The 16,341-nt window shown below is 37.8% G+C and overlaps 1 protein-coding gene across 1 annotated transcript; it reads right to left on the bottom strand.

The window, feature by feature from the left end:
* Positions 1 to 14,626: 14,626 nt before the first annotated feature.
* Positions 14,627 to 15,562, bottom strand: LOC311175304 (olfactory receptor 4K1-like; the record flags this gene model as incomplete). Its single annotated transcript, XM_084240201.1, has 1 exon — positions 14,627 to 15,562. The coding sequence occupies one exon, from the start codon at positions 15,560 to 15,562 to the stop codon at positions 14,627 to 14,629; it is 936 nt and encodes a 311-aa protein (XP_084096327.1).
* Between the last annotated feature and the right edge of the window lie 779 nt (positions 15,563 to 16,341).

Below are 16,341 nucleotides of genomic sequence, written 5' to 3' on the forward strand. Positions count from 1 at the left end.
GGTGAAAATCGCTTAAGTATCAGTGGGGGTGGAGACTCTGATAGGAAATATAATGGCCTGCAGAAGCAACCCCAGGGATTCAGCGTTTTTTTGAATTTTAGTGTTTTCATATGTCAGCCTTTGTGCAGTCAGCCATTTCTGCTCCTGCCATGTCCATTTTCCAGAAGGCAATTTCAGGCCTCTGCAGGACATGGAGAGGTTTCCAGAGCCAACCTCAAAGAAAAGCTCGGAGGCTTTGCAGGTAGCCTAGGAACTGAAACTGTTTCCAGCTTTGTTGCTGTTTCCGCCTGCCCATAGGGGAAGGCAAAGAGCAGGAGCTGGGCACCCACTGAGCTGTGAGTGCAGGAGCTGGGCGCGCCACTGAGCTGTGAGTGTGAGCCTTTTGTCAGGTCATTTGGCCGCTGCCAGCTGCTGTTTCAGTGTTGTTTATCTGATACTGTGCTGGTTCATCTCAGCAGTTCTGGTGTCTTCTGTTGGTCTTCTGCTGCCTTTCTGAGTTGAATTCTGGCCTATTATCTGCATAGTGCTCCAGGCCCTCAGTGGTGGGAAGATGCTGTCTTAGATGATGTTTGTATTTAGAATTTCAAAACAGTAGACACTGCTTCGGGTGACCACTTGCTTCAGTGACTCTTTGCTTCCCCTTGTTTGTTAAATACATCCCATTATTGTTGTTCCCTGAATCTGAGTGGTCTTGCAAGTGTGTGCTCCAGTGAAGAACTCACCTGACCACTAAACTATTTGGATACTGTCCTTGGCCAGTTTTAGTGCCCTTTATTGCCTGGTATCATTAATAGGAATAATATAATTTGCTTATGGGAAAATGTAAAAAGTAGTTAAGATAACTTAAGTATCAGGTTTCTCTCTACTATGTATCCAAATACCTACCAAGCATGTCCATTTCAAATCCTTAATATACAATATCCAACTCATCATCTTCCCTGTATTTGATTTATAATGAATGCTTTTAAAAATTTATGAATGAACTCCTCTTATAGTATGTATAATCTTGTAGTTCTAAAGGTAAAATTCTGAGAGCCAGTCTTATTCTCTCTGCCTTCAAAAGCAGCCGATCAATGGGTCTTACCTTTTTTTCCCCCGATGGGCCTTATCTTCAAATATCTCTGAATCTGTTCAATTCTGCTTATGCTAACATCATCTTCAAGTAATCCAATATAATATCAAAATGGATTGATGCAATACAGTCCAGTTTATCTCCTTGTCTTACGCTTCATACTTTTAACCCATTTTCTATAATTCAATCAGATTGATCGTTCTAAATGCATAACACTAAATCACCTAAAACACTTCAAAGTCTTTCCATTGCACTTTCAACGAAGTCCAGATTCTTAATAATGCTTATAAGGACTTATAAAATTGGTTTCTCTCGTCAGACTTATTTTTCTCTCTCCCTATTTTTAGTTTTAGTAACTCTAGTTTCTTTAATAAGACATCATGAAATTTCAGGTAACTAAAATAAAATTATATTTTGCTCATGTAACTATGCACAATGTATTCCTAGTTGGTGGCTGTTCATCCAAGTAGTGATTGGGCAACCCAGACTTTTTCTATTTTCTTGACTTAACACCCTTTAGGATCTCATAGTCTTTTTGCCCCCCTTCTGCACAAGGGATAATAGAGGATTGAAACATATCAAGTTATTTGCTACCATGGGTCAAATTGCTTCATCATTTTTTGCATGTTATTAGCAAGAATACAAGATATATGGACTTCCTGGATGAGAATTGTATTCCTCCATGGACAATCAGTTTCTAGTAACAGCTAAAGGAGGAACATAGAATTTGGTGGCTATTTCATTGTCTTTGATTCACCCTGACTCTACTATCTCGGCTCAGGTCAACCTAAACTTAGTTAAATCCACCCATGTTTTGACCCTCTCATCACAGGCCTTTGCAGGTAGATTTCTGGACCTTCCCTCTTCATCTGCTAACACACACCAGGTTTATTTTTCTTGCTGGTTTATAAACAAGATGAGAAGTTCTTAGTCATATGCTTGCCAACATTTCCTTCTGGAAATGTTGATTTTGTCTATAGGTTTTGTCTGTTCCTTTGTTTTGTTTCTCTATATTTCACATATGAGTGAAATCATCTAGTATTTGCTTTTCATCTTCTGAATTATTTTGCTCATCATAATACCTTACAGTTGCATCCATGTGATCACAAATGACAAAATTTTGATATTTTTAATAACTGAGTGGTACTCTATTGTGTAAATACACTAACTTGAATAATTAATGTTTTCTATTTATGTAGACATGGAATTTCCAAATACATTTTCTTCTAATCCAATATCTTCTTTCTATATTTACTTCATGAACTGTCTAGACTCTTCATGATATTTAATAGAAATAATGATAGCATGAAAGCCAAGAGTTAAGGATCATTAGATGCTGACTACACAATAGCAATATTTACTTTTGGTAAGACTGGGAAGAAATGGGTACCCTCATGTGCTGCTTCAGGGTGTTTAAATTTGTGTATCTCCTTTAAGGGTGATTTGACAGTAGTTAGTAACATTAAAAATGGACATATCTTTGTATGTATTCTACACTGGAAAAAAGAATTTTAAGGATGCTAAATGTAATATTGTAAAACTTGCAACAATAGGGGGATAAAACCTAAAGATCTGTAAATAAAGGACTAGATAAGCCAATTAAAGCTTACAGTGGAGCAGTTAAAAAGAACATGGCAGATCAATGACTGACCATGGAAAGATTTCCAAGATACATTGTTGGGAAAACAAACAGAAAGAGAATATAGTTCCATTTACATAAAAGGAAAAAAAAACACATGAAAACTGATTTGTCTGTGTTATATACATGAAAGAATATGTAACTCCACAGAAAACCTCTATAAGGATACAGGTAAAAATTTTTACAGTAACTTCTAAAAATGGTGTGGAAAGTAGATGCAGCATTTTTGCTTTAAACTATTCTGTCTTGTTTGAATTTTTAACAAAGTGGCTGTGATAATTTAAGCATTAAATGTTGGTAAATATCAGGCTTTGAGTGACATCCCATGAAGCACTCATAGTAAAAACTGTGTTTTTGAGGTTAGATTCTATGATATTAGCTTTTCAGAGGGACTTTCTGTAATAAACCTCATGAAATTACAGGTAACTAAAATTAAATATTTTGCTCATGTTTTATGGACTTCCAGTTGCTTCTTCCATTTTGTTTGTCATAGAATAAATCTTTTAAAAAATTAAGAGCAAAGAACAAAGTTTCAATTTCTGAATCTTTTCTCATTTGTATTGTAGTGGAGAGAAAATGGCTCTCAGACATCTAGGGATGGAAATATTGGCTCCCACCTGCCCTCTCAGTTTCATCACCTGGAAAATGAGGTAAGTACACTACCTACCATATAATGTTATGACAATCAAAAATAACATTGAAAGACACTGACACTTTGCAAATTTAGGTCCATTCTAAATCTCTTTTCAAAAATGAAGAATTATTTTGTGAATAGAGAGGATGTGATTGAATCCATACTAAGCAGGACAAAATGAATCATGATTTGTATTAGCTTATACATACTCTTCCCCAAGATTATTGAAGGGAAGAATAATACTTAGATAGGAATTATTAATTTATGAATATATCTGTTGGAACTGCAAAATCAAGACACAATTTATAGTGTCCCAGATGAAAAAAATCTTTTAACAATTACACAAAAAAAAGAAATCAGAAACAGGGGGGCGGAGCAACATGGTGGCGAGGAGACACTGTGAGTAAGATCTCCCATTAAAAAAAGTTAATAGGGAGGAAAAGCAGCAGGTCCCAGTGAGAACTGGGACACGGAAGATAAACGGACGACTCCAGCAAACTGCCCAAAGAAGAAAGTTGCCATAAAAGAGGACCAGAAGGGAGGGAAGCGCAGAACCCTGCTCCCCTCCCCCGCCCACAAAGTCGGCACTCTCCAACAGGCAGAGAGGAGGGAAACAACAAACCAAAACGGCCAACAAGAAAAACGGACGCAGCGAGTGGGAATGTGAGTGGAAAGGAACTATTTCAGCCACCACACCCCGTGAACGGGAGCTGTGGAGAACCCTGCAGGATCCGCCGCGGAGGTGAGCTCCAGGCGCCATTAAAGAGAGCCCCGCCCCCCAGGAGGAGGCCAGCACCAGCACACAGCCCCCGCCGACCGGTAAGCTTGCGCACGGAAAGTGGCACGCTGAAAAAGCAGACGCGGATCCGGATCGGATCGCAGCTGCCCAGGTCACCGCGCCTGCGACCTAGGCTTGCTGGGAGACCGCGGAGGCCCTCCCTGAGTGAGCAGGAACAAGGCGCCCAGGCAGGGGAGCGGGATTCAAAAGGCGCCATTCCCGCGCCACTGATCTGGGCTACAGCCCGCATCCTGAACTGAGGGCTTTGGAACTGAGACCCGGGGCACGAAATTAGGGGCGTGGGTTCCCCACGACGGTAGGGCACAAGGCAGACACAGCACCCCAAAGCCATTGAGGTGTACCCTACCATCCCTGCTCTGCCCCCTGTCCCACGGGGTGGAAAATCAGCTCCCCAAGGGCTCTAGGAGAGATCTCTGGCGCCACCTAGCGACTTGAAGCCAGCAGAGGCTCCTGAAGGACCTAGTGGCCAGCTGGGGAGTTAGCCCACACCGGGCCCCTTCCGAACAAGTACTCTGAGCACACAGGGAGAGCGAGCACCCACAGCCAGGGCAGACCAGGCGCGCAGAAGAGTGTGCCTGAGACCAGACGCGCAGGGAGTGTGTCCCACATCACCATTTTAGAACAGGGACATTTCTTCAGTAAAGACTACCTGCAGAAGGCTTCCTCAGGAGCCAAAGGTGAGCGGGGGAAGTTCGCCCACGCCAGACCCCCTCTGGCCTGCAGTCCAAGCCCAGAGGGGAGCAGGAACCCACCGCCGGGGCAGACCAGGCGCACAGGGGAGTGTGTCCCCACATCGGCATTTTAGAACAGGGACCTTTCTCCAGTAAAGACTGCTTGAAACTGACAGATGACTCCTGGAGGAACCAGAGGGGAACAGAGAAGCCCACCCAAGATGCCGGCCAGTCCCAACAACACAGTGTCCCAATGCATACGGCAAATTAGAAAACAGACAGTAGGGAGGAGAAGAACCACACGCAACCTGGCAACTCTCCAGAGAAAAAGCACACCACAAAAAGAAAACCAGCCCCCAGATTGCAACGACAATAACTTGGAAGAATTTCTGAGCCTTCCAGAAAGAGAATTTAAAATTGCCGTGATTAAAAAACTGACAGAAGTCATAAAGGAAAACAATGATAAGGGAAAAATAATCAACGATCAGAAGAATGCAATTGAGTCCCTAAAGAGGGAAAACAATGGGCAGAAGAAAGAAATTGAGTCCCTAAAGAGGGAAGTAAAAGAAATGCAGGAGATCAAAGAATTAATGGAAGAACTAAAGAATTCTGGGAAAAGCAATGAAAGCAGAATAGATGAAATGGAAGAACGAATAAGTAATCTTGAAGACATAGAAATAAAAAGAACCAAAACAGAAAAGGAAAGAGAAGTACGAAGGAAAAAGAACGAAGAAAGACTTCAGGAACTATCTGACTCCATGAGGAAAGGAAATATAAGAGTTATAGGAATACCAGAAGGAGAGGAGAGAGATGTAGGAACAGAGAAAATATTCAAAGAGATAATTGAAGAGAACTTCCCAAATGTGAAGAAGGAGCTGAAAATTGATATACAAGAAGCAAGAAGAACACCAAACTTCCACGACGAAAGGAAAAATACAGCAAGACACATAATAGTAAAGATCCCAAGAATCCAGGACAAGGAAAAAATAATGAAGCTGGCAAGAGGGAAGAAACAGATAACATTCAAAGGAAAACCAATCAGGCTGACATCAGACTTCTCCGAAGAAACACTTCGGGCAAGGAGAGAGTGGAGGGACATAGTCAACAGACTCCAAGAAAACAGATGCCAACCAAGAATACTCTATCCCGCAAAGCTCTCCTTCCTCTTTGAAGAAAGAATATGGACCTTCCCAGACAAACAGAAACTCTGGAATTTCATTGCAACTAAACCCCCACTCCAAAAAATACTACAAGGAGTCCTAAAGCCAGAACCTCAGAGGGACGAATAACAATGAAAGAAGGCCAAAAAAAAAAAAAAGTTATTAAAAGAATAAATAAATAAAATCAAAGGAAAGACAAACACAATGGCAAATACAGATGTTAACATATCAATATTAACTCTAAATGTAAATGGACTAAACTCTTCAATAAAAAGACACAGAGTTGCAGCCTGGATTAAGAAACAAAACCCAACCTTTTGCTGTCTCCAGGAAACACATTTAGCTACAAAAGATAAAAATAGGCTCAAAGTTAAAGGATGGAAAACAATCCTACAAGCAACTGGACCAAAAAAGAAAGCAGGAACAGCTATACTTATATCAGATAAAACAGATTTCAAACTCAAAAAGATAAAAAGAGACCCCAGTGGTCACTACATTATGATCAATGGGACAATACTTCAAGAAGAAATAACACTCATTAACATATACTCACCAAACGAAGGAGCACCAAAATATATCAGACAACTGTTGTCCTCTCTGAAAACAGACATCAGAGAAAACACATACGTAGTGGGAGACTTCAACACACCACTATCAACAATGGATAGATCAACAAGACAAAAAATAAGTAAAGAAACCAAAGCTCTAAATACGGACCTAGAGCAATTGGGCTTAACACACATCTATAGAACACTAAACCCCAAAAAAACGGAGTACACATTTTTCTCAAGCGCACACGGATCATTCTCCAGGATCGATCACATACTGGGGCACAAGACACACATCAACAGATACACCAAGATTGAAATCATATCAACCATCTTTTCTGACCATGAAGGCATCAAACTAGAAATAAACCATAAAAAGAAGGCAAGGAACTTTCCTACCTCATGGAGATTAAAAACCACACTACTGGAAGACCATTGGACTAATGAGGAGATCAAAGAAGAAATTAAAAAATTTTTTGAATTGAACGACAAGGAGGACACCAATATCCTAAATGTATGGGATGCAGCAAAAGCAGTAATAAGAGGAAAATATATAGCAATAGAAGCTCACATCAAGAAACAAGAAAGAACGCAAAGAAACAACCTAATCTCGAAGCTCAAAGATCTAGAAAAAGAACAACAAAAAAACCCCAAAACCAGTAGAAGAAAAGAAATAATAAAAACCAAAGCAGAAATAAATGAAATTGAAACTAAAAAAACAATCCAAAAGATCAATGAAACCAAGAGCTGGTTCTTTGAAAAAATCAATAAAATAGACAAACCCCTAGCCAGGCTCACAAAGGAAAAAAGGGAGAAAGCACAAATAAACAGGATCATCAATGAAAGAGGAGAAATCACAACGGACACAGCAGAAATCAAAAGAATAATCAGTAACTACTATGAACAGTTATATGGAAACAAGTTTAACAATCTAGAGGAGATGGACAAATTCCTACAACTCTACAATCACCCAAAGCTAGATAAAGAAGAAATAGAACACCTAAACAGACCAATTACAATTAGCGAAATTGAAATGGTAATCAAAAACCTCCCCAAAAACAAAAGCCCAGGTCCTGATGGATTTACAAATGAATTCTACCAAACATTCAGAGACGAATTAGTGCCTATCCTTCACAAACTCTTCCAAAAAATTGAGAAGGAAGGGACAATACCAAACACGTTTTATGAAGCCAACATTACACTAATACCAAAACCGAACAAGGACAACACAAAAAAGGAAAACTACAGGCCAATCTCCCTAATGAACACTGATGCAAAAATCCTCAATAAAATTTTAGCTATCAGAATCCAGCAATGTATCCATAAGATAATTCACCACGACCAAGTAGGATTCATTCCAGGGACACAAGGATGGTTTAACATCCGAAAATCAATCAACGTTATCCAACACATCAACAAAAAGAAATATAAAAACCATATGATAATATCAATAGATGCTGAGAAAGCTTTCGACAAAGTGCAACACCCATTCATGATAAAAGCCCTTGAAATTCTTGGGATACAAGGAACATACCTCAACATCATAAAGGCCATCTATGACAAGCCAACAGCCAGTATCATTCTCAATGGTGAAAAGCTGAAAGCAATTCCATTAAGATCTGGAACAAGACAAGGATGTCCACTCTCACCACTGCTTTTCAATATAATACTGGAAGTCCTAGCCAGGGCTATAAGACAAGAGAAAGACATCCAAGGAATCCAAATAGGAAAAGAAGAAGTCAAACTATCACTATTTGCAGACGATATGATATTATACATAGAGAACCCCAAAAACTCCACAGAAAAGCTAATTCAACTCATCAATCAGTTCAGTAAAGTGGCAGGATACAAAATCAACACGCAAAAGTCAGTAGCCTTCCTATACACAAACAATAAATCTGAAGAAGAAGAAATCAAAAAAAACATCCCTTTTGTTATTGAAACAAAAAAAATCAAATATTTGGGAATAAATCTAACAAAAGAGGTAAAAGACCTATACAAAGAAAACTATAAAACACTGTTAAAAGAAATAGAAGAAGACACAAAGAAATGGAGAGACATCCCCTGCTCATGGATTGGAAGAATAAACATTATTAAAATGGCCATACTTCCAAAAGCAATATACAGATTCAATGCTATTCCAATCAAAATTTCAATGTCATTCTTCAAAGAAATAGAACAATTATTGATGAAATTCATATGGAATCACAAAAAACCCCGAATAGCCAAAGCTCTCCTGAAAAAAAAAGAAGGGAATGGAGGCATCACACTCCCAGACTTCAAACTCTACTACAAAGCCATAATCATCAAAACTGCATGGTATTGGAACAAGAACAGACATACAGACCAATGGAATCAAATAGAAAATCCAGAAATAAACCCACAGATTTATGGTCAACTAATCTTTGACAAAGGAGCAAAGACTATGCATTGGAGCAAAGAAAGTTTGTTCAATAAATGGTGCTGGGAAAACTGGGTCGCTACATGCAAAAGAATGAAGCTTGACCACTACCTCACACCATACACAAAAATCAACTCAAAATGGATTAAAGAACTAGACATAAGACCTGAAACCATAAAATATATAGAAGGAAATATAGGCGAAACACTACGTGATTTGCACATCAAAGACATCTTTACAGACACATCACCCAAAGCAGTCATAGTGAAGGCAAAGATAAACAGCTGGGACTACATCAAATTAAAGAGCTTCTGCACAGCAAAAGAGACAATAACAAAAACAAAGAGAAACCCCACCAACTGGGAGAACATTTTTGCACCCAACACTAATGATAAAGGACTGATCACAAAAATCTGCAAAGAGCTGATGAGACTCAACAACAACAAAGAAAATAATCCAGTCAAAAAATGGGCAGAAGAGCTAAAAAGAAACTTCTCTGAAGAGGAAATGCAAATGGCCAACAGGCATATGAAAAAATGTTCAACATCACTTGTAATCAGGGAAATGTAAATCAAAACTACCATGAGATACCATCTCACACCAGTGAGAATGGCACATATTAAAAAAACTAGCAACAACAAATGTTGGCGAGGGTGTGGAGAAAAAGGAACTCTCCTGCACTGTTGGTGGGAGTGCAAACTGGTCCAACCACTGTGGAAAGCTGTGTGGAGATTTCTGGACCTACTAAACATAGAGCTTCCATATGATCCAGCAATTCCACTCCTAGGTATTTACCCAAAGGACACAGAAACATCAATTCCAAACAACACCTGCACCCCTATGTTTATAGCAGCACTGTTTACAATAGCTAAGCTTTGGAAACAACCCAAATGCCCAAAAATAGATGACTGGATCAAGAAGATGTGGTACATATATACCATGGAATATTACTCAGCATTCAAAAAAGATAAACACATGCAATTTGCAGCAACATGGATGGCGCAGGAAGGGATCATGCTCAGCGAAATAAGCCAAAAAGAAAAAGAAAAATACCGGATGGTCTCACTCATAGCAGGAATCTAGAAAACTTAAATAAGGGACCAGGAAAATGAATAACTATAAGAAAGTGAAAATCAAAATCAACAAAAAACTATGAACCAGAGACACTTTTAGGGGGGTGGGGGCGGGAGGGGAGGGATTGGGGTCAGAATGGGGGGGCTGCAATTGTATGGGGAATGTAACAATAAAATTTATAAAAAAATAAAATAAAAAAAAATAAAATTAGAAATCAATGGGTTTCCTTCCTGGGGGCCAGCAGGTCAGAGGTCTGCTCCGAGGTCCAACTCCTCAGGGGACATGACCTAAATAGCTAATTCATCTTTATTTCAGAAACTCAGCAGCTCCCTTTTCTAGTCAGAGGGCTGGTATTTGTGTACATGAGTTTCTAGCAACTGAGGAAGTTAGTCCCCATCTCACCTTATTACAAATGCCTTAGCTTTATCACCTGCAAAATACATAAGGCACTAGCTAGCCAACAGTCAATCTGTTGTAGTGGAAACACAGTACATCCTGACTCTCCAACAACAGGATGGGGTAAAGTCAACTGTGACCACGACACATAAAAAAAAAAAAAAACAATTACACAAAAACCAAGCCATAGAGAGAAGAATCTATCATAAATTACAATAAATTTATTCTCCAGAAAAGGTTAACTGTAGTTAAACAAGTCATTGGTTCTAATATCAAGTGAATACCTCAACTTGGACATTCCAATTAAAGTTTCTATCTTTATAAAACATCAGTAAGATACTAACTCATGGGTCTGTAAATCTATTCTATAACCCTGCAATTTGGTAGGAAAGAATGAGATACCTGTATCACTGTGACTGTAGGAATGCTTGAGTTCCCCCAAGTTGAAAGGGTAATTTTAGTTTGAAAAATGAAGCAGAAACGTCCATTAATCACAAAGTTTATTAAGCAGTAGAGCCAGTGGGCAGAACTTTTTTTTTTTTTTGGTGGGACTCTCACGGGTGGCTGGGGATCAAACTGGCACTGCAGAGGCTGCAGGCAGCCTCGCAACCCAGCACTCAACTGCTGCGCCACCAGGGGAGGCCCTGGACAGAACTTTTGAGTCAAGATAGAATCTGTATCTCCCACCCTGACATTGTCTTCTTATATAGCACTGAAGTTCAATATGTAAGTAAGGAGGAGTTTGTGTAAAATTGCTAATGTTGGGGTTCAGGGACTATTTTATGTGTGTTTTGTGCTATTAAGATTAATAGGTTTGTGGTTGGTTCAAGGGTACAGTTTAATGTGATGTAAAAAAACAACAGAAAATTAGGCTGTCTTCCAGGAGAAGGAGACCAATTGGTCATGGGCCAATGATGGTGTAGGCACAAGATAGTCACTTTGTTTTTCATATATTTCTTAATTCATTGAATTGTTTGGACAGGTCATTTATATTATTTGGTCTTGAATGTCCTCAGCGAAAAGTGAGGAATTTGGGCTAATCATTTCTGATAACCCTTCCTCCCCAGAAGTCCATTACAAGGTGTTGTCTAAACCTCCCTTAATTTGGAGCACTTCTTTTTCTTTAAAATTGATCCAACCAACAGCCCAAATGCCCAAAAATAGATGACTGGATCAAGAAGATGTGGTACATATATACCATGGAATATTACTCAGCATTCAAAAAAGATAAACACATGCAATTTGCAGCAACATGGATGGCACTGGAAGGGATCATGCTCAGCGAAATAAGCCAAAAAGAAAAAGAAAAATACTGGATGGTCTCACTCATAGCAGGAATCTAGAAAACTTAAATAAGGGATCAGGAAAATGAATAACTATAAGAAAGTGAAAATCAAAATCAACAAAAAACTATGAACCAGAGACACTTATTGGGGGGTGGGGGCTGGGAGGGGAGGGATTGGGGTCAGAATGGGGCATGTGCAGTTGTATGGGGGAATATAAAAATAAAATTTATTATTAAAAAAAATAAAATTGATCCAACCATCAGATGATTGCTATATGTATTTTAAAAACTACATAACATTGTATTTTGTAAATGTATAACAATAAAATGTTCCAAGAGACCACATTTATAGACATTTAAATATTTTGTGATATTTTGTCCTTAAAAGTGCTTGCAATAAATGCCCTATACATATTTTGCCTTATATATGTATGGGTAATGTAAGATAAAACACTAGAAATGTCAATGTCAATTTAAAGTTTTAAGCTTTTAATAAATGTTAATCAAAATCTTCCAAGCATCCTAACAATTTGGTGGTTGATAGCAATCTGTGAAGTGCCCTGTTTTATCAAATCTGATCATCACAGCATACTATCAGACTTTTGGATTGTTGCTGATCATATAAGTGAACGAGTGAAATTTAACTGTAATTGATTGTCTTACAAGTGAGTTTCAGAATTCATTAATGTGTTCAAGATTCTCTTGCCTACATCAAGAATAAACTACCTATTTTTTTTTTTTAAGATTTATTTATTTAAGCAGTGGGTACAGTCAGAAGCACGGGAGGGTGAGAGAATTCACCAGAGCCAGAGCAGGGAACAGAACAGGCAAAGTGATGAAATACACTGCTAAGGGGAGCAGCGGGTGCGACAGAAGAGGTTTGTGCGCCATGTGAGACCCTCGCCCATGGCCGGGGATTGAAACGGTGCTGCAGAGGTTGCGGGCAGCTTCGCAGCCCAGCGCTCAACCACCTGCACCACCAGGGGAGGCCCAAACTACCTATTCTTATACTTCATTATTTTCTACTGGCTTCTTGAGCATTTGCTTATTGACTTATAAGAGTTCTTTATAAATTAAAGATAATAGCCCCTATAAATAATACTGTTTTTCACCTAGTTTTCCTTGACTTTATTTGTGACAGGCTTTAAATAAGAACACCTCTGTGGGGAATAATATAGTCAGAATTATCTTTTTCAGAAACTTTGTAATCTTTGCTTTTTTTTGGTCAAACTTATTGTGACAGGTTATGGACATGTCTGATGATTTAAAAACCCAAATAGAACTAATGGTGAAATAGGAATTAGAAAATGGAAGAATATATCTCTAACAACAATTGGTCATGAGCCAAAGATCTAATTCTACAAAACATTAACCACATCAAATAGTCACTCATTAATACCAGTCTCCCTCCTCTTTCTCCCTCTGCTCTCCCTCTCCTTAGCTCTACTTCCACTTTGTCCCCTGCCTTATATACCCCTCCCTAAGGATGAGAATATTGAAGATCAGAGCAGAAATTTTTCAAAGATATCATCATCACCTCTCCATTTGCACCAATAAGGCAAAGTTTAATGGGGAAAAAATATACTACCAACAGTATCATGACTACATTAATGTTTATTGTGCATTTACAATGTTTTTGGCATTATATAAAAATATATTAAAAAGTAGTCAGATTTAAAAGATCATTATCATGTTTGACACTGCACAAATAATATTGACCAAGCATCTTAAGATACAAGAAACGTTAGCTAAGTAACCTCATGGCCCAAAAACACTGTGTCTACAGATCTAAATCTCAGCTTGCACAGGGGCTTAGCATGCAGAGTTAATATTCATGCACATAGTCACTAACTCATATCTTATAGTATAATCAAAATACTGAATCCAGTGTGATGACAATTGCAAGCTTTCTGTTCTCTGTTAAATATTTTTTTTTCCATTGTTAGAATGCATTCAGTCTTTCTGTTATAAGGTCTTTTTCATGATGCAAGTCACAGGGAGAAGAATAAGAATACTTTTAGCTACCAAATGAAACAATAATTGGTGATTTTAATCTTTATTTTTAGATTTCTATGAGCTTATATTCCTCTTATATATTCTACAAAATATGAAAGAGAAGACTTCAGAATTCATCATATGTTGCAAACAACTGTTGTCTCTTTGTCCATTTATAGTTAGGTACATATATAATTAACATTTGCTCTGAATTGAAATATTCAACACCTCCCATATTTTCAAACAACTTCAAAGATACTTGCAATATCCTATGAATAATGTGGAATTCATTCTACCTAATTTATAATATTAAAAATAAGGGAACTTGGACAGTAGATACATATGCTACTGACAATACCAAACCTAAGGAGCAAATATTGTGATGAGTGGAGCATCAAATAATCTAAGAAAAAAGAAAATTTTATTGGACCAAAGAAATAGACTAAATTGCAAATAACCAAATAAGAAATGACCAGAATATTCCATATGAAGGAAAAGTTAAGCGGACAATTATACATTAATAAAGTGAAATCCATATTGTAAAATAAATTTTCTAATGTGTCAAATATAAAAATGTTATATAAGTTGAGTGAAAATATCAAAAACTCAGTTTTCTCCTTTTGATTGCAAGGTATAAAAATATATGTTCAATTGGAAAGAATCATAGGTTTAGTAACATGAATAACATATGCACCAAAATCTCTAAATTCTTAATATTTAAAAATATTACTAGATATTTTGAAATAAGTTATACTTTAATTATAAATATTGAAAAAGTGCTAAAATATGTTTAATTAGTAAACCAGAATTGATTTTATTTAAATTCACTACATCTTTTTAAAAAACCCAATTCACAACTCAGTAATACATCCTTAGCACAAATAATCGGCATGATACTGTGATCCATTGGAGGCTCTTCATACATTTGAAATTATGCTCCCTTATGGTGACCCTAACTTTCCCAGGAGCTCACATGATGGTTTCTCAACTTTCTCATAGCTGATTTAAAATCTTCATTCCTTAGAGAGTAGACAATTGGGTTCAACAGGGGTGTACAAACAGTGTAGAACACAGAAAGGATCTTATCCACAGGAAGTCGACTAAAAGGCCATATATAGAAATAAATGAAAGGTCCAAAGAAAAGAATCACCACTGTGATATGGGCAGTTAATGTAGAAAGCGCCTTGGATGACCCACTGGAGGACTTGCTCCTGACAGTGATCAGAATGATAACATAGGAAATTACTAAAGCCACAAAACAGATCGATGCTATCAGGCCACTGTTAGCTAAGGTTAAAATGTCCATCTCATAGGTACCCATGCAAGCCAGCTCTATCACCAGGGGGAGGTCACAAAAGAAGCTGTCTATCACATTGGGACCACAGAAAGGCAACTGCACTGTAAAAATCAGGTGAATTGCAGAATGCAGAATACCCACAGCCCACGCAACAATCACAAAAATTATACAGAGTCTCTGAGTCATAATCGTGCTGTAGTGCAGCGGTTTACAGATGGCTATAAATCTGTCACATGCCATCCATACTAGCAAAACCATCTCACTCCCAACAAAAGCATGAAGAAAGAATATCTGGGCCATGCAGCCCACAAAGGAAATAGTCTTGCGTTCAACAAAAAAGTCCACAAGCATCTTCGGGGTGGCAAAGTTCGATTGGCAGATATCAATGAAAGAAAGGTGACTAAGCAGGAAGTACATAGGGGAGTTCAAATGGGAGTCAGAGGAAATGATAATAATAATCATGATGTTGCCCAGCACTGATGTCACATACACTATAAAGAAGATGGCAAACAAGAACATCTGAAATTCCCAAGAATTAGAGAGTCCCAGAAGCACAAACTCAGACACCACTGATTCGTTTGCTTGAGCCATGTGTACAGTCTACAGTCACCTGAATAGAAGAAAGTCAGGAAAATATCACAATGATTGACACTTATCTAGTGTATTCTGTATAACAGAAATAATGATAAGCTGTTGATTAAAAGTCAAGTTAATTTAAAAACTATAAATAACCATTAAATTAATATTTAACCATTATTGCTGAGGGAGGTGGCAGAAGTGCAAAAAATGGTAATAGTTATGGAACCTATTAAATTTAGGAATATATAGTATACATATTAAAAAATAAAATGTAAAATGCAAAATCAGAGTAGCAAATATAAAGTGATACATTCATATATTAGACATTACCAACATAACAAAAAAACATGTAATGGACTGATTGCTATATAAATTAAATTTTGAGTTTATTAGCCAATATCAAATAAATAAGTATTTCAGCAGTACAGGAATAAAGATTCAAAGGCAAAAAAATGAAGGACCCATTCTGGAAGGCATGACTTGAATGACCTGGTTGGAGCCCAGGAGCACTAAAATTGAGTTGGGAATGGCAAAACAAAAGCAACTTATACAGTCAGTTAGCACTGAGTAGAAGACTAAGTGGTCTAGATGAATGTTCCTGAAGTTGCACAACCTAGAGCTTCCCAGTGTTTAAGGAAACTTAGTAGAAACTGTTTACCATATTATGGATAGAAGAGGCATCAGTGACACTCTCAGTTTCTGTAAAGCCCAAGAACATTCCTTTCATTTTTATCATAACTATGAGTCAAAAATTGCCTTCTATCACAGAAAGACCATTTATAAATAAATCA

The sequence above is a fragment of the Talpa europaea genome (genome assembly GCF_964194135.1).
Source record: "Talpa europaea genome assembly, chromosome: 8".
In the NCBI taxonomy this organism is placed as follows: Eukaryota; Metazoa; Chordata; class Mammalia; order Eulipotyphla; family Talpidae; genus Talpa; species Talpa europaea.